This window comes from Ambystoma mexicanum, chromosome 8 (assembly GCF_040938575.1).
Source record: "Ambystoma mexicanum isolate Mex_15411 chromosome 8, UKY_AmexF1_1, whole genome shotgun sequence".
In the NCBI taxonomy this organism is placed as follows: Eukaryota; Metazoa; Chordata; class Amphibia; order Caudata; family Ambystomatidae; genus Ambystoma; species Ambystoma mexicanum.
Window position 1 is genome coordinate 753,581,347 of NC_090929.1, and position 20,126 is coordinate 753,601,472.

Sequence of the window (20,126 nt, forward strand, 5' to 3'; positions counted from 1 at the left end):
AGCAAAATACACCAGAACGAAGTTTTAAATCTCCAATTTTTTTGATTCTTCCTAAAATGTCTGGTTTGGGCAACATCAGCCGCAAAGAAGGACGAAGAAACAGGATTAGATAATTGCATGGCTGAACACATCTGAGACCTCAAATACACCTAACATTTTTACAATGTTGCTTTTCTGTGCCTAAAAAGTAGAATCTATATATTTATGACTGTTAACAAAACTAAAGATGTGTTGTCAAGTAAATTGTTCACTAACTTGCAGTCATTAAGAGAAGGTACTTTTAAATAATGCTACTCCATCTGATCAATATTTGCCGAAGACAAGAAGAATGAATGAAGCTTCCAAAATAAAGGTTCTGTAGCAGTTGTCTATTATGTACAGTTGTGTATTATTACTCCAAAACTGCACATGCAGAATAAAGGAAATAATGGAAGTAAATCTGATATCTTTTTTTTTAACACACACACACACACACACACACACCACAACTTTTTTAAAAAATATATCAATAGGTTGATAAATTGAGCATTGCTTTAGAAATCTCTGTCAGTAATATTAGCCATAACCATTACAAAATTCAAGCAACCTTTTTCCAGACATCTGTTACCTTATAGGAAGGTGCAAATAGAGAAAGATAGATTTATCAAAATACAATTACATTTTGATACAATGTGAAACACATTGTGTATCGATGCATTGTAAATACCCAATACATGAATAAATCTATCATTCCCAGATGTACTATGTTTCAAATAAACTTAAACATTTGCGCCAAATATTTATCATATTTATTTCTCATGTGGCTTTTTTTGATGACGGTATAATTTTGATAGACCTGTCCATAGGCTCTGGTGGTCCTCACTCAGCAGTATGTGCCCAAGATCCTCATTAGATAAAGAAGCATGGGGAATACTCCCTGCACATGAAACATGTTTTAATATGGAACATGCTACTTTCTTGATTTCCTAAACCAGATCCAGGCTTTAAACTGAGGCCTGTATGTCTTTAGGATTTTAGTCTGGCGCTAGTACAGGTTTGAAAAGTCTGTAAGATATATGCTGAGGTGCAGGTAATCACTAGAGTGACCGTCTATATCCTTGACATTAGTCTATCTTTCGTTTTTAGATTAAGAGGTAATCATTTTCTTTTTGGGCCAAAGGTAAATTATACATTTAAAGTTAATTTCAATATGATTCTGACAATAGAATGATTAATAGTGGATCCCACACTGATTTTATTCAATGGTTTAGCTCAATATATCAGACAAGTACGATTAAGACAGACCCACGCTCCAGTTTGCATACTTCATGTTTTCACCATGTCTAAAACGCATACAAACTCTTAATTAAGATGTGTTTAAGGTATATAGTGGATTTTAAACAGCACCTGTTTTTAAGAAGTTCATGGAGCCACAGGTATGTTTCAAGATGTTATCTGCTGCACTGTAGCATAGATCTATGATGGCATTTTGATGGTGACCTTTTTATTGCAGCACTTTTGGTATGACTATTGTAAGTGGCAGCAAAATCAACCACCTTTGAGTGTGATATTCATCTTGGTTTCACATTTTATATTGCAGATGAGGACTCCGATTCTTATCCAGCACAGCATCCATATTCAGACGATGGTGAGGACTGTTTATCTCTGTATTAACTGTAACCAGAGCATTTCATCATTGTACTCTATGTATTTCATGCGTTATGATAGCCTATATTCTTTTACGCAGCTCGTGAAGCCATGTTTTAAATATCAGACCCAGAGAAACGTAAGTTAAAGAAAGATAGGTATAGATAAAATACATGAGCAAACGTCATGCACAATTATCACAATTCAAAATTCATTGGTTCAATACAGAAAAGCCTAATGTATAAAATATATTGCCCCAAACCTCCATAAAAACAATTTAGCATTTTTAATAAAAAAGAAATATTCTCACAACACATTACAGTACTTTCCCTATTAAACATTTTAGAAAAAAAAAACAATACATTGCAAAACAAAAACAGATTGAGTTAAGGTTCCCATGATATTTCATTTTAATATATTTTTTTAATGTATTAATATAGTTTATTATGCTATTACGATAACTTTATTATTTCAATGCTTTTAGACCTTAGGTTTTTGTTGATTTACTCATTTGAAAAAAAAATAATAATAATTTCAACTTTTTTATGGTTATGTGATTATTGATTTTGATTGTTGTAATACTAGCACATGTTGTAAGAGCATTTCGAATGAGTGTCTGTGTCTAGCATAAGAGCATCTTCCACCGTCCATTGACCTCATCGACACATGGCTCTCAAAACATCCCACATCAACCCCCTCCTAAAAGCAAATCTCTTGAACCCCACTAACCTGCAAACTACAGACCGATTTCTAACACCTGTTTCCTAGCCAAACTCACTGACCTCACTTCCTACTCCCAATACGGAAAACAACCACCTCCTCGACCTCAACCAGACCGGTTTCAGACCCCTTCAAAGAACTGAATCATCGCTAGTCTAGATGTGGGACGACCTCAAAAACACTGCAGACTCACAGGACTGCCACACTCATACTACTTGACCTCTCAGTGGCCTTTGGCACCATTAACCACAGCATCCTTATCGACAGACTCCACTCCCTTGGCATTAGGGACGCAGCACTAAAGTGGATCTCCTCATTCCTTGCAAATAGACACCAAATCACCTCCCTCCAGTCCCCCAAGGCACCTGCCTATCTCCTCTCCTTTTAAACCTCTATATGAGCCCTCTCCCAACACGTATCCATGCACACAACCTCACCTTCTATAACTACGCTGATGAAATGCAAATACTTAAAAAAAAAAATCCCTAAATCCATCTCCACCCCTCACCCAGACCTTGTATCCTGCCTTACGTTACCCACTATCATCCCATTAGAAACATATGATCAGGCACTGCTCTTCCTCTGGTGATCTCCCCATTGAAATCAACCAGAATTGGAGGCACCAGTTTCTCCATCAAAGTCTCCACTATCTGGAAATCTTTGCTGCTTAACATCCGATGCATAGAGGATCACCTGCCCTTCCGCAGGGCCCTAAAGACATGACTATTCCCCTTAGCACCATGACTAACCCTGCCCGCACCTTTTGAACTAGCTACCTATTCCTATGCGGACCACAGAATAAGAAAATAACCTAAGAATTGTGAGCCAATGTGTTGTATTTGACTGATGTGTGAGGGTAGCCAATGTATTTGCACTTGGATGAACTGTGAGGGCAGTTAGTGTGGTACTCCAGGGTGAACTTTGGGGGTGGCTGCTGGATTGCTTTCAGATGTATTTCAAGGGTGGCTCGTGTATTGCATCTAGTTGAATTGTGAGGGTACATAATATATCTCCGGCTCTCAAACACTCCCCAGACCACCTCTCAGTACTCTTCCACTACATGCACTACTCTAAGACGCAGTAGACAACACCTATGCCATTAGAATGCAGCTATCCCACATGTGGTCTAGCTGCACACGTTTTCTCCCACTCTTGCATTCTCTCCAGACTACCTCTCAGCACACATTATTTACATTCACCACCCTAAAACACTGCACAACACCTTGGCCATTAGAGTGCACAGCTTCCCATACTTTTCTGAACACCCTGACAATCAGAATGCAGCTTTCCCCTATGGGGGAATTCACTCTAGCTGTACACATAATGTCTCTCCTGCACAACACCTCTGCCATTAGAATGCAGCTATCCCCCACGATAAAATGTGCTCTAGCTGTACACATAATGTCTCTCCTGCCTCACACACTTTGCACAACACCTCTAACATTAGAATGCAGCTATCCCTCACGATAAAATACGGTCTAGATGTTCACATAATGTCTCTCCTGCTTCACATACTTGCACAGCACCTATGCCATTAGAATGCAGCTAACCCCCACGATAAAATTCGGCCTAGCTGCATCCATATTATCTCTCTTGCATACTCTCGAGGCTACCTCTCTGCACCCACCCACATGCCTGCTCAACATGGGTGACTAGCAGTGACTTTGCTATGCCTACCTATCTTTGTATCAGCTAAAATGCACACATCCATCCTATAACTCTCTGACAAATTTCCATACTGTGACTTCGGTCCCCCAAGGGTGTTCGTTCTACAGCGTATTGAGACCATATCAATGGTGAAAGGTGCTATACAAATGGGCACTAAATTACATTACATAGCAGCTCATGCCATAAGTGTATGTGTCATAAGTGCGTGTGTTGTACGTTTCTGTGTTGTAAGAGCATGTCTCGTAACATTGTGTGTCGTATGTATTGTAGGTGCACATGGTGAAGGAGCATGTGTTGTAGGAGCATGCATTGTAGGAGCATGTGTTGTAGGAGTGTGTGTTATCGGAGCATATGTCATAACAGGATGTCTTAGAAGAGTGTGTGTCGTCTGATAGTGTTATGGAAACATGTGCTGTAGGAGAGTGTGTCAGACTTACACATGTCATATATCTACATGTAATACATCCACATGATGTAGGTGCGGGTGTTGTAGTTGCAGGTGCACATGTTGTAGGAGCATGTGTGAGGTGTGTGGCTGATAAGTGTGTGTTGTAAGAGTGTGAGTAATAACAGCACATGTGATAGGTGCGTGCATCATACAAGTATGTTTTATACGAGTGTGTCGTTGGACCGTGTGTTGTTGGAGCATGTGTCATAGGACTACATGTGAAAGAGGCACATGTTTTAGGAGTGCATGTTATATAAACTTGTGTCATAGGAGCATGTGTTGTAAGAGGGTGCATAGTAAGAGTTTGTGTTATTAGTGTTCACATACACAATGTTAATATCACAAATGTACGTGTAGAGTTTTAATATAAAATGTACCTCCGTTCTACTAATGCATTGTATGACAACTAAAGTGCACTTTTAAAAAAAAGAAAAAAGTGTTTATTATATATGAAATTGTACTTTTATTCCTTACTTTTAGAACTGACACCAAAGTCAGATGCCACTTGCATTTGATATGACGTTTTAGATGTTAATTGTGTAATGAATGAACTGTAAAACTCATTTGCTCTGTGTACAGTTCATATGAAATGTGTACATTTTTTCCATCACTTTAAAACTACCCTGAAAGTCAGCTGTAACTTGCCTTTCATGTGAGTTTTTAGGAGATATTAATTATGTAATGTAAGGACAGTAGAACTCATACGCTCAGTGTAGAGCTTGCATGACTTTCCTTTGATCTAAGTTGTCAAGAGATGTTAATTTTGTAATATACCAACTGTAATACTCATATGCTCTGCAAGTGGCATTGCTGTGCATGTGGCATGCGCCTCTGTGGTAGGAGTATGTGTTGTAAGAATATGTGTCATTGCACCATGTTTTGTAGGAGTGCATGTCATAGAAGTGCATGTTGTAGGATCATTTAATGGGTAGTAGGCATGTGAGTAGGTGGTGTGCTTGTCATAGGAAAATGTATTATAGGAGTGTGTGTTGTAGAAACACATGTTCTAGCAGTGTGTGTTGTAGAAACACATGTTCTAGCAGTGTGTGTTGTAGGAACACATGTTCTAGCAGCGCGTGCCGTAGGAGCATGTGGCGTGAGCAGTGTGGACCATTAGAGTATGTGCCGTAAGAGTGCAGTAAGAGAGTGTGATTAGAGTATGTGTGGTAGGAGCATGTCTGGCAGGATTGTGTGTGGTAGGAGCATGGGTGTTAGGACCATGTGTTGTAGCTGCATGTGTCATAGATGTTCATGTTTCCTGGGTGCATGTGAGAGTGCTTGTCATACATCTACATGTTATGTGTTGTAAGCACATGTGGGTTAGTTGCGTATGTCGTAGGAGCACGTTATTAGTGTTCATATACACAATGTTAAAAATGCAAATGCACTAGTAAGGTTTTAATATAAAATGTACCTTCATTCTGCTCATGCATTGTATTCCTCCTAAAGAGTATGTTTATGTATGAAATGTGTACATTTATTACATCACTTTAACACTGATATCAAAGTCAGCTGTCACTTGCCTTTGATGTGAGTTTTTTTTATGTTAATTGTGTAATGTATGAAATGTACAACTCATTTGTTCTGTGTACAGTCCGTATGAAAAGTCGACATCTAATGCATTACCTTAAAACTGACATCAAATCAATTGAGACTTGCTTATGATATGAGTTTTAAGGAGATGTTAATTGTGTAATGTACGTACTGTAAAACTCATACGCTCTGTGTACAGTTCATATGAAATAGGTGCATTCATTCTGCACATGCGTCCTATATACATAGATTCCAAATGTAAATATCTCAAAATTGGCCAAGTGAATTTTCTGGCTTTTTTAGGTCCCCCAATTCAAGAGAAAAGCTAGGTACCTGCGAAAACGTAGGAAAATCAAAGCTGCAAATTTGGAGATATTTCTTTTTCCTATGGGTAAAGCCCATGTTAAGACCTGTTCAATACACAATCAAAGTAAAAAGAAATTGAAATTATGAAGCTGTTAATGTAGAAATCTGCATTCACAGATGGCTGCCTCAAAATGTTACTCTTGAAAATGTGCAGATTTGTATATGCAAGCGTTCAAAGGTTATTAAGAAAAGTCATATTCTGAAAGCCACATACTTTGTCTTAACCTTAACTGTGCCCTGCAGTAGCGCAAAGGATCAATACATATATATATATATATATATATATATATATATATATATATATATATATATATATATATATATATATATATGTATATTGGGAGAAACCTGACGGTATTCTCCCACCTACTCCCTCAGGATCTCCCATTCAGGTGGCCAGGGAAGGGCCATCACTTTTGGATCCTGACCCTGGGGGTGGACAAGCGAGGGAGGATCACTTGAGTGGAAGTTCACAAGAGATTGGGAGGAGGATACCCAAGGGTGAGGCATGGGGCCTCATTACGGGTTCGGCGGTAACCCTGCCGCTGCTATCAGCGGGTTGCCACTGGACCTGTAATAATTTACCGGCGCCTGACCTCCCGGTGCCACTGGTTCATTACGAGTCTGGTGGCCGGGAAGTCAGGCGCTGGTATATTTGTTAATCCCCATTCCCATAGAGTCCTGTAGGACTCTATGGGAGTGGGGACATGGGAGCAGCGTCGGGCACAACGGCTCCGGCATGCAGACTTCTAGTTTGCTGGTACGGAAACAAGGGTGCCGTTCAGTTTACCTGCACCCTTGTTTTCAGACCGGCAAACTTATAATGAGGCCCATGGTATTTCCCCAATTCCAAAACAACCCCAACTTACTCTCCCTCTGCATTTATGGGGTATTTTCTATCTCACCCCAAGCCCCCCTCCCCATTTCCAACAAATACTGAGACCAGGAAGAGGCAACTAAGATCAGTAAGGATTACCTATAGAAATAACATGGGAAAAATAAGGGCAGCTTACCCTAGAAAGAACTCAAGTTGTCCCACTAAAATGAGTCACGCTGGGTCAGGCATTCACTAGTTACTATTCACACCGCCCGCTACCTTTGCAAACCAAATTTCAAGGAACCTGGGATTGGTAACCCTAGGTCTCCTGGGGGCAACCAGACGTGGTCTCCCTCTCACTGTGCTTAGAGAGGCATCAGCTTCACCTCACTGATGATCCCCAACAAGGGTGAAACACGTGTATGGGGTTGCTGGTGGTACTCTCGTTCAGGTTGGAATTGCCATTGCATTTCGGTGCTGGACTGCCCCTGGGCAGGACAAAGACTGATATGCAAATGGATATTTCCCATCTGTGAAAGGCACAGTGAGAAAAAGCAGTGGCTGCGAACTCTCAAGTGGTTAATAACCACTGAACAGGTTATCAAGCCTTGTTCTATCGAGAGAGGGGCGCCCGCTACCTTTGCAACCCAAATTTCAAGGAACCTGGGATTGGTAATCCTAGGTCTCCTGGGGGCAACCAGACGTGGTCTCCCTCTCACTGTGTTTAGAGAGGCATCAGCTTCACCTCACTGATGATCCCCAACAAGGGTGAAACACGTGTATGGGGTTGCTGGTGGTACTCTCGTTCAGGTTGGAATTGCCATTGCATTTCGGTGCTGGACTGCCCCTGGGCAGGACAAAGACTGATATGCAAATGGGTATTTCCCATCTGTGAAAGGCACAGTGAGAAAAAGCAGTGGCTGTGAACTCTCAAGTGGTTAATAACCACTGAACAGGTCATCAAGCCTTGTTCTATCGAGAGAGGGGCGCCCGCTACCTTTGCAAACCAAATTTCAAGGAACCTGGGATTGGTAACCCTAGGTCTCCTGGGGGCAACCAGACGTGGTCTCCCTCTCACTGTGCTTAGAGAGGCATCAGCTTCACCTCACTGATGATCCCCAACAAGGGTGAAACACGTGTATGGGGTTGCTGGTGGTACTCTCGTTCAGGTTGGAATTGCCATTGCATTTCGGTGCTGGACTGCCCCTGGGCAGGACAAAGACTGATATGCAAATGGATATTTCCCATCTGTGAAAGGCACAGTGAGAAAAAGCAGTGGCTGCGAACTCTCAAGTGGTTAATAACCACTGAACAGGTTATCAAGCCTTGTTCTATCGAGAGAGGGGCGCCCGCTACCTTTGCAAACCAAATTTCAAGGAACTTGGGATTGGTAACCCTAGGTCTCCTGGGGGCAACCAGACGTGGTCTCCCTCTCACTGTGCTTAGAGAGGCATCAGCTTCACCTCAATGATGATCCCCAACAAGGGTGAAACACGTGTATGGGGTTGCTGGTGGTACTCTCCTTCAGGTTGGAATTGCCATTGCATTTCGGTGCTGGACTGCCCCTGGGCAGGACAAAGACTGATATGCAAATGGATATTTCCCATCTGTGAAAGGCACAGTGAGAAAAAGCAGTGGCTGCGAACTCTCAAGTGGTTAATAACCACTGAACAGGTTATCAAGCCTTGTTCTATCGACAGCGGGGCGCCCGCTACCTTTGCAAACCAAATTTCAAGGAACCTGGGATTGGTAACCCTAGGTCTCCTGGGGGCAACCAGACGTGGTCTCCCTCTCACTGTTCTTAGAGAGGCATCAGCTTCACCTCACTGATGATCCCCAACAAGGGTGAAACACGTGTATGGGGTTGCTGGTGGTACTCTCGTTCAGGTTGGAATTGCCATTGCATTTCGGTGCTGGACTGCCCCTGGGCAGGACAAAGACTGACATGCAAATGGATATTTCCCATCTGTGAAAGGCACAGTGAGAAAAAGCAGTGGCTTCGAACTCTCAAGTGGTTAATAACCACTGAACAGGTTATCAAGCCTTGTTCTATCGAGAGAGGGGCGCCCGCTACCTTTGCAACCCAAATTTCAAGGAACCTGGGATTGGTAATCCTAGGTCTCCTGGGGGCAACCAGACGTGGTCTCCCTCTCACTGTGTTTAGAGAGGCATCAGCTTCACCTCACTGATGATCCCCAACAAGGGTGAAACACGTGTATGGGGTTGCTGGTGGTACTCTCGTTCAGGTTGGAATTGCCATTGCATTTCGGTGCTGGACTGCCCCTGGGCAGGACAAAGACTGATATGCAAATGGGTATTTCCCATCTGTGAAAGGCACAGTGAGAAAAAGCAGTGGCTGCAAACTCTCAAGTGGTTAATAACCACTGAACAGGTTATCAAGCCTTGTTCTATCGAGAGAGGGGCGCCCGCTACCTTTGCAAACCAAATTTCAAGGAACCTGGGATAGGTAACCCTAGGTCTCCTGGGGGCAACCAGACGTGGTCTCCCTCTCACTGTGCTTAGAGAGGCATCAGCTTCACCTCACTGATGATCCCCAACAAGGGCGAAACACGTGTATGGGGTTGCTGGTGGTACTCTCGTTCAGGTTGGAATTGCCATTGCATTTCGGTGCTGGACTGCCCCTGGGCAGGACAAAGACTGATATGCAAATGAATATTTCCCATCTGTGAAAGGCACAGTGAGAAAAAGCAGAGGCTGCGAACTCTCAAGTGGTTAATAACCACTGAACAGGTTATCAAGCCTTGTTCTATCGAGAGAGGGGCGCCCGCTACCTTTGCAAACCAAATTTCAAGGAACTTGGGATTGGTAACCCTAGGTCTCCTGGGGGCAACCAGACGTGGTCTCCCTCTCACTGTGCTTAGAGAGGCATCAGCTTCACCTCAATGATGATCCCCAACAAGGGTGAAACACGTGTATGGGGTTGCTGGTGGTACTCTCCTTCAGGTTGGAATTGCCATTGCATTTCGGTGCTGGACTGCCCCTGGGCAGGACAAAGACTGATATGCAAATGGATATTTCCCATCTGTGAAAGGCACAGTGAGAAAAAGCAGTGGCTGCGAACTCTCAAGTGGTTAATAACCACTGAACAGGTTATCAAGCCTTGTTCTATCGACAGCGGGGCGCCCGCTACCTTTGCAAACCAAATTTCAAGGAACCTGGGATTGGTAACCCTAGGTCTCCTGGGGGCAACCAGACGTGGTCTCCCTCTCACTGTGCTTAGAGAGGCATCAGCTTCACCTCACTGATGATCCCCAACAAGGGTGAAACACGTGTATGGGGTTGCTGGTGGTACTCTCGTTCAGGTTGGAATTGCCATTGCATTTCGGTGCTGGACTGACATGCAAATGGATATTTCCCATCTGTGAAAGGCACAGTGAGAAAAAGCAGTGGCTGCGAACTCTCAAGTGGTTAATAACCACTGAACAGGTTATCAAGCCTTGTTCTATCGAGAGAGGGGCGCCCGCTACCTTTGCAAACCATACTATTCACACCTGACTGGTCCTTTTGCTATAAAAGGTGTGGTCTTACACAAATGGAGGATGCAGTAGGAGAGCAAGCAAAAGAGTGAGTTGGGAGGAGAGCTGAGATGCCAGAGCTGCCCAGGACCAGAGGCCAGAGATCGGGATGCCGAGACACTGAGAAGCTGCATTTAGCAACAGCAGAAGTGTGGCGAGTAGCTTTATCTCCAGGGAGCCCAGGAGAGTCCGCGTATGGGAGCTGAGTGTCACGCCACTTACCTGTCCATGTGCACAGCATCTATGCGGGATCCCATCCTGGTGCCTGTATCCACGCTGGTGGTTTCCTTGTGTTGATGCCTGGCGGGGTCCCGTCCTTCTGGGTGCCACCATTGTGTCCTCATTGCGCATGCGCTGACGCCCGTGTTCGGCGTTTTGTGTATCCGCAGTCCATCGGCCAATGCGGTTACTTCCACTTGCAGCTCAGGCCTCACTTTCGCCCTGTAGCCCTATTTAAGGATCAGAGACACCTTGCCTAGTGAGTCTCAACGTGGATTTCAGCTTGCACATTTGCCGCGCTCTCGCACCTTTGATCTTTGATCCATTTGATCCTTGCCTTGCAACTGAGTCCTGCCCTGCCCTGCTCTCTCTCCCTCTGGTGCCTTGTTCCTGCCCTGTCCTTGTTCGTTCCTGCCTTGCTTTCCCCTGGTCCCTTCCTTTGGACGGCCTTCCTCTGTCCTCATTCTCCCTGCCTTCCTCGCCCTGCCTACTCCCTTTTTGGGGTCCTTCCTGACTGCCTGGCCTTCATCAGTCTCATCTGCTTCTGATCAGTCTCATCTGCCTTTGTTTGGAGTATTTACTACTAAACTACCTGGAGGTAGTACTTTGTTTCCATCACCTGCCTGGATTCTTGTGGAGCCTTCCTGGTGTATTCATCGTGGGTTCAGTTCCACCCAGTGACCTTTCGCCAGAACACCATTGGACTCTACGTGGCCTTCCATGTCAGTGCTTGCACTGTCCCAACGTCACAGTAATCAGGTAAGCACCGTCTTGTGGCATTGGGAGTCGACCCAGCACCGACCACTGTTTCCAGATCAGGGGAGGCAGTTGGGTTGGTTCCATGCACTACCTCACCACCTCTAAAGTTCCATTGACAGTCTGGCTTTAAGGTCAAAACAAGAGCCCCGGTGAACAGGTACACAGTACCAGCATGACACTCAGTATAACACTGAGATGCGTGCTGGTTTCCTGCAGAAACTGCAGATGCAAGTGCTCGTTCCGCTGGGCCGGTGAGACAGCCCAGGAGTGTCCAAGGTGCAGGCGATGATACCCTGACCTCAGAATGAAGAACCGTTGGGTAGCCGCAGCGCAGAAGTCAGTCCAGTGAGTCTGAAAACATTGCAGAGCCGGGTTGTCAAGAACACGATACATTGTGGCATTTAAAACGGGCAGGAAAGAGGACCGCGTTTGTTAAACTATTTGAGTGAAGTTAAAGGGAAGATTTCAATGATATGAAGGTGACGGTTGTAGGTCAAATGATCGAATCTAAATGGTCGACAGGACAAATGGTCGACACCAAAAGGTCGACAGGTCAAATGATTGAAAAAATTATTTTTCACTTTTTTTGCTAAAAACCACTTTTTTTTCCCCTAAACGAAAACCTAAAAAAATATATAAAACTCAAAAAAAAATTTGATCATTTGACCTGTCCACCAAATTGTGTCGACCATTTGTCTGTCGACCATTTGACTAGACACCGAAGGTAACAGTGTAAGCGCGACAAAGCAGAGATGTGTGTGTGTGTGAAGTAATAAGTGGAATAAAGTCAGACCTTGAAGTGATATGTGTAAAAGAGGCCAGAAGCCCATGGAAAAGGTGCAAGAGGTACGAAAAGAAAGAAAGTGTAAAAGGGGCCAGAAGCCCATGGAAAAGGTACAAGAGGCACGAAAGGAAAAGAAAGTGTAAAAAGGGGCCATACGCCTGTGGAAAAACATGCATGAGACACGAAAAAGAGGAGGAATAAAAGGACAGTGCAAGTGTGCATGGAAAAGTGAAAATAATGTATGAAAGTGGCGCAGGAAGCACCAGAAGATAAATAGTGTAAAGAGTAAGAAACCAAGAGAGGGGCAAAGGGTCAGAGTGGGCGCTGAGGAAAAGCAAAGAGCCTGGCATTTTCAAAAGCCTCTGGTTCTACCCCATGATAGGATGATGTGTAAGAAAGACTGTATGTAAGGTAAAGGCATATTCTGACTAGTTGAATTGATGTTTGGAAATAGAGGGGCATAAATTGGAGGAAAGGCTCTCTGTGAAACCAAAACGAACTGTTATTCATTGTGTTTTGTTTTGAAAGCTGGAAGAGGCCTGAGCTTGGGGAAGGGAGCCCTGATAGGTCTATTAAGGAATCTGACTTTGTGTTTTGTGTTGAAAGCTAAAGAGGCCTGAGCTTGGAGAAGGTCTTACGAACAGCCCTGTTGAGTGAATCCATCTTTGTGACATTGACCAAATTGAACCTGGTGAGAAGACCACCTGAAACCAACTCTGGTTTTTCCATTTTTGTTGAACCACCATTTTTCCTTTTAAGAAGACTTCCTATTGCATTTGTGTACAGCGTGAGGGCAAGCATAGGTTTAGACACAGACAGACTCTTATTTTTGACTATTAGACAACAACAGCCATTAGGAAACATCAGTTAAGGGAACCATCCCTTTAGAATTCCACTCAGACATTGCACCAACCCAGGAACCTTAGTAAATTATAGTTTTTAAACAAATGCTTTTGAGTCTGTGTCTCTCTTGATACCATACCTGTCTCACATATGGGGCCTCATTACGACCTTCGCGGAACGGGTTAACAGGCTCTGCTAATGGAGACGGACCCGTTAAACCCGTTCCGCGAAATTACGAGGTCCCCTCGTGGGACCCGGTAAGAACGCCTGGTAAAACCAGGCGTCGTTACCGGGTCCCGCGAGGGGAAGAGAGAGCTAACAACGGGCCAGTCGTAATCGGCCCGTTGTTAGCTCCCTCTCCCATTCCCATTGAGCCCTATGGGGGCTCAAATGGGAATGGGGAAGGTCCGGGCCCGGGTTCCCTGAGGGAGGAATTACCGGGCCCTCCGAACTCGGAATGGCCCGGTAATTCCCCATTCAGGGAAACCGGTAAAGGAGTCCGGTTTGGCGGCAGCCATGTAGCTAATAGCTCCATGGCTACCGCCAAACTGGTAATGTGGCCCATGGTATCAGGTGTGGAATGCAACTCAACTGAAACAAGTTGGGGGACCCTGAAGTATGAGAAGTTAAGTGATAGGGCTTCCAACCCTACAGTGACCCCTAAAGGGTTTGTTGGGTTTGAGACGTCTTACCCCTACTGATCATGTTCTTATTCCACCTCCCGTGACATACATCAGTTGGCACTCAAGTCAGGACTTGCATGAAAGTTTGGCAACGATGTCCTGGTGGGGGTGATCGACCCTGGCATTAGCGGGGGATGTAAAGGAACTACTCCAGAATCATGGGGAGGAGACCTTGCAGATCCAGGCAGGAGACCAAATAGCCCAGGGAATACTTGGAAGAGTGATGTTGCCTATGCCTAGAGAAGAGGCAGAGAAAGATATTACTGAAAGGAGTACTTTAGTGGAAGCTGATGCTCAAACTCGTTCTACCCAAACCCCAGCAATCCATGATGAAAGCTCTGACATGCTCCCCGACTTGGCCTTTGTTCTGCGGAACGATCCTTTACTCGCTGAATCCTTCTTACAGGTTGTACCTCAGTCTGAGGGTCAGACAGGTGGAGGGCCATTTTTCTTTTCAAAGGAAAGACTCCTGTATAGAGGGGATGTTACTTCTGAAGGGATGCCAAGAGCACAACTAGTGGTTCCCTGAATTCACAAACAGATAGTGCTTGCGAACACACACTCACATCTCACAGGAGGACACTTAGGTCAAGCCAAGACTCATGCTCACTTGGCCAACAAGTTCTATTGGCCAGGGATACATGTCGACACCAAACACTTTGTTCAAACCTGTGAAATATGTCAATGTACCATCACCCTCTTACCTCTACCTGCCCCCTTGAATCCATTACCCATCATCGAAGTGCCATTTCGTTGAGGATTTGGCTGGACATCATTGGCCCCCTTGAAACATTTATGTTAGGGAATAAATATGTGTTGGTGATACTTGACTATGCCACCTGATAACCAGAGGCATTTCCCCTGCGTAATAATCCCTACAGATACTCAAACATTTACTTCCCTTCTTTTGTTAACGGCCAGTGGTACCACCATTATGAGTAAGCTCATGGGGGAAGTGAAAGAGCTACTTCATATAACCACCTTATGGACATCTGTTTACCACCCCCAAACGGATGGGTTAGTTGAACGGTTCAATAAGACCCATAAAACCATTCTTAAAAAGCTAGTTGACAAGGAATGAACCAATTGGGATCAGATGATTCCGTGAGCTCTGTTTGCTATAAGGAAAACACTGCAATCCTCCACTGGTGTCTTACCCTTTGAAGTATTGTATGGACGAGAAGTCAGGAATGTTTTAGATATGCTGTGAGAAACACGGAGGAAAGGGATGAAGCTCCAATACCATTGTTCCAGACATCCTCCCTCTGGAACTATATCTCCTTGGTAATGCCCAAAGCTAACAGAAAGCGTCCTGTTATAAGAAGGCGTCACTTAGGTCACTTAGATCTTTTTCTATCGGGCAAAAAGTCCTTGTACTTCTCCCTACCTCAGTTGACAAATGTATTTCTAAATGGCATGGGCCAAATGAGGTACTGGACAGACAGGGCCCTGTAATTATAAAATCGCCCAGCCAGACCTTTACCAACTGTAACGCTCACCGGGTATCCACGGGGACGGCACTCAGCCTGTTATGACCTCTTACGACCTCAAACCCTTCCCTGGAGTCTACTCGACTGGAGACTGGGCCTGAAACACAGGATTGGTAGAGTTTAACTCTCTATTGTCTCTGTGTGCTTGAACCACTTCTTCCCCGGGGTCCAACCCTTCCCTTTGATCCACAGCTCACATTGTTTTCTTGGAAAGTGTGCTCTCCGTCCTGCTTTCAGCGCAGGGGCGTGTTGATTGATGCGGGCTCGTTGCTGCCTAGTTACTTCACTGGCAAGAGTCCGACAGGTAAGTATAATGAGTCTTTTGAACAGTTCTCTAACTTCGTTCCTTTCCTTCCTTAGATGATGGCCGGCGTCCGGAGATGGTGACATGCTGCTGAGATGAGTAGCGCTGAAGGTGAGTGAGAGCGCGATGCAACCCTTTCGTATTTGTATTGAACTGAGTTCTTATTCTGTGTCCTTTAGGTGCCGTGACGTTTTCAGCGTGGATGCCGGTTATGAGGAAGAAATGCGGTGAGTAAGCACGGTATGCGGCGCCTCTAGATGTTTCCACGCTAACCTGGAGTGTCTTTTCCCTCTTGCAGATGGATAAGAAGTTCCCGAGACAGAGTTCCCTCAGAGTGGCTGGGATTCAGCTAAGCGGTTGAAGCTCGTACAGTCTTTAAAAATAATCGAAGATTTGCTGAATGCTTACTAATGCCTTTTTTCTGTTCTTTTCCCTTTTCCTTAGGAAGCGGCGTGCCGGGATGGGAATGACACCGCCGAAGATGCCTGCAGAACAGAAGAAGCGATGAATGATTGGCAGAAGCGCCGCAAGGTAAGGCTGTTCCTAACAGTGTTCTTGTTCTTGCCAGAGCTGAGCGCAGAAGAAAGATGCAGGCCTATTGGAGACCGATCTGAACACGGTCAGTGTCCCGCGGCAGGTGCAGAAAAACACAAAGCATGTTTCTCAGGCTGGGCGTGGCTTAAATAGTCTCTGGGTATCCCAGGTGTCTCTGGGCTGAACCACACCCAAAAGACTAGACTGCGCATGCAGTTCTGGGAACCGAATTATGTGGGGGCATCCATCTTGCCCCCATCAATGCACTACAAGTCCAATCCCCAATGTTATCCTATGGGAGTGAGTGAGTCTGGTGCCACAAGCGCCAAGTCTTTGGAGGGATGGAGAGGCCCTTTAGGGCCATGTAGGTGATCGTGGCCTGGCTCCAGCCTGACATCTTGGAGGGCTGAGGACGTGAGGGGCAGGAATCATGACACCAACAGACACAAATTTACCATGTCAAACTACTTAAAAGAGTGGAAAGAGAACACATCTGAGTCTAATGCCACCATGTTGTCTTGCCTAATACTGGAAGAGGTGAACAACAAAATTCCCTCTGATATCACTGAGACCCAACAAACAGATCTTTTGGAATTGCTAGAGCAATTCCGTGATGTGTTTTGTGAGGAGCCTGACAGGATGAAAGGAACATACCATCACATCCACACCCCTGCAGGCAAGGTATTATATCTCAAACCGTATCAATTACCCAAGGCCCGTAGAAATATTGTCAGCTAAGAAGTTGAGCAAATGCTCCAGGCCAACATAATTAAGCCATCTACCAGTCCCTGGTCCTTCCCCATTATATAGGTAGAGAAGCCAGACAAAGGATGGAGGTTCTGTGTAGACTTCCGAAAGGTGAATAACATCCCAGCCTTCAACTCCTACCCAATGCCTTGTATTGACGATCTTATTGACAAATTGGGTAGTCTATTTGTCCACCCTAGATTTAACCAAAGGGTACTGTCAAGATCCCCTCTCTCATCATTTGAACTATGTTCAATTTCTCTTCAGCTGTTGCTATCCAAAGCAATGCTTGTCCCGGTTGTAAAATACTCTGCCATTGAACACATTTTAGCTCTATCACATCATCCATTCCTGAATGCACACATTTTTCGTATGACGTCATTGTAAACAGGGAACACCCTAATTAAATGAACTATACACAGATGTAACATACTCACACACATGAAAGAGAACACTTTTTAATACATACAGAAGAACTGGAAGGGCAAGACTATCCAGTCATCCCTATTGAATACACCAGTGAAACTGTTACGGTAATTTCTGGGGCCAGCATAGCCGTGCCGAGGGTCCGCAGCCACCCAGCTCACGGAAGGCGCTAACTCCTTCCCAGGTCCTAAGAAGCTGAGGTCCACACAAGGAGCAAAGATAACTGTGGTTTATTATACCAAATGCACATGGGGTATATGCATGAACAATGCTCAGGCACATCTCGCCAGAGGCTGGCTCGCAGGCCAGTTTTGTATACTCGTGATGTAATAAGCTTCATCACCTGGCAAACTCCCTCCTAAACCTATCGAGGCCCAGGATTGGCCCCTCACTCGTAGGTCCACTATAGGACCCTATACAAGAGGATTGTGAGTGGACAGCACTGTGTCAGGTGGTATACTTGGATCCTCCCCGAAAGTTGCTACTTTAGAAAAGTTACAGTGAGAAAGCCTGGTAATTGGTTGGCAACCCTCACCATCTACCCCCAAAACCCAGTGTCCTGATTGGTTCAGCTGCAGGCCCCCAAGCCTGGGACAAACTTCGTTTCCAGCCTGCGAGACACCTGTTCTTAGTGCATGTCTACTATGTCTGAGCAATTGCAACTATGTGTCTGTGTATTACAATAGTGTGAAGATGACTAATGCCATGAGAGCGCTCCATTCCCATTGTGAAAAGGTGTCTGGAGGTAACAATTATGTTGCAAGTCACTGTTCAGCCGTGGGGCCATTGCTCGTTCCCAGCCTCTGCGTCTTGGTCTGTTCACAGCTTGGCCGGGTCACGTGGTCAGAGACCACTCTTGCAAGCTCAATCGCCTCAAATTTAGCGTGTATTTTACAGGGAACACTTGTTGCTGCCGCTGATGTCATCTTGGCTCAGGATATGGAATGTCGCTGCGCAACATGGTGTCCTTGGCAGTCTGCAACTTACGACGTAGGTTATTCTGCTAACACAGCACCTTACGGTTTAGGATTTCTTTGTGATCACTGCAGCCTACTGTATTCTCCTGAGGCCTGCTCTGGCTTCCTTTATGGAATCGTCATAATGCCATAGGGTAGTGAGAGCTTTACGGTTGGTCAGGTCCATTGGGTGCTCCTGTCCCCCCATAGGGTTAGCTGCGTATAAGCCTCTGCAAGCACATACACAAGCTCTTCTTTGTGTCTTGCGTTTCTGCAGTGCTGTAGCGAGCCTAATGACAAAATAATAAACGTGCTGATAGTTTATGTGTCACAGTGCTCTATCTCCCAAACTTTACATGTTCTTCGTGTATATTGGTGAGTGTGTGTGAATTGTGCGGATTGCCCATGTGCTTCGTGTCTAGCCGAGCTATGTCGTCAGGATGTCTCTAACCACCTGCATCATGCCGGCTTTAGTACACTGCTTTTAGTCAAGTCGGTCCACGCGGTTCTCGCCAACTCTGTCCTGTGTTTCTTCTACCCCTCTAGGTAGAGTTTGCATTGTAGCAGGGGCATATGGTCGGCCGGCAGGGTACCTTTTTGCGGTAGTTATCCATGGCTGGGGCAGCTCGTGGGATTGGCAGCCATATTGTTGCTGGTGCTTCTTTTCCGGTTGAGGGGACTGAGGATCTGCTCGGATTTTCCCTCTTCAGTCCCCCCTCTGGTTGACTTGTCAACTACATTATGGTACCTTCTGTCATCCATCAAATGCCATACTTTAGTTATTCCACCCAAGTGTCTGTAGTGGTTAACGTGATCTTCAAATGACCAGTACATGTAGACACAGCCACCTCCAGGCTTGCAATAGACCCATTTCCCTACATACTTCCTTGGGTTGCGCAGATTTTCTAACTTCATTGTAGGAGGGTGCACGTCTGCCTCTGTTATCTGTTGTCTCAGCCGTTCTCTTTCTTTCATTACTTCATCCATGTGTTGGTCACTATCCATGGCCATCAGTAATTTCATCCCTACTGCCACCTCTGCTTCCTTTTTACACTTCGCCATGCAGAACTTCATGCCAAATAGAAATGCCACTCCCATCACTAGTCCTCCTACTAGCACCTTTAGGCCATCCGATAACCAGGAAGGCACCCAGGAACATATGTACGAAAACCAGCTCTTGTCTGTCTTCTTCCATCTTGGCATGCATTCGTGCCAGCCGTGCCACTTTCTTTCGGATAGTGTTCCATTGTCCTCATTGTTTGCTGGTATAACTGTGCAGCAGGAACTTCCAATTTTGACGCAAACTCCTTCTATAGCCGTGAGGAGGTCCAGGACATATCTCTTTTGTAGTGCCACCAGCCGTATCGCTCTGAGCTCCTCCTATATTGCTTTGAAACCATTCACTGTTGAGTTGATGGTCATCATCCGCTCCCAACTTGTTATCTGGAGCCACTTTGCATTGGTATATGTCTGAAATCCTGGGTGTATTAGTGCTGAAAAGAACATTGCAGTTCTGCTGAATAGTCTGTGTGCTGGTGGTATTTCATCTAGTGCAACCTCAGACCATCCCCAAAAGTATTTTCCTCTTTTCACCCTCCTGAGTGTTCCCTTCTTATGTACACCGTTGTTGGTAGCACCTTGTGTGCCTTGCAGCGATCTCTTCCTTC

At 45.1% G+C, this 20,126-nt stretch overlaps 1 protein-coding gene across 15 annotated transcripts in view; it reads left to right on the forward strand.

Moving 5' to 3' along the window:
• Positions 1–20,126, forward strand: part of SORBS1 (sorbin and SH3 domain containing 1) — an 862,221-nt gene that overhangs the window by 440,483 nt on the left and 401,612 nt on the right. For all 15 annotated transcript variants that reach the window (XM_069610575.1, XM_069610579.1, XM_069610580.1 and 12 more), the window contains one exon: positions 1,580–1,627. In XM_069610575.1, the coding sequence (XP_069466676.1) occupies positions 1,580–1,627 (48 nt within the window). The remainder of the gene's footprint in view (positions 1–1,579; positions 1,628–20,126) is intronic.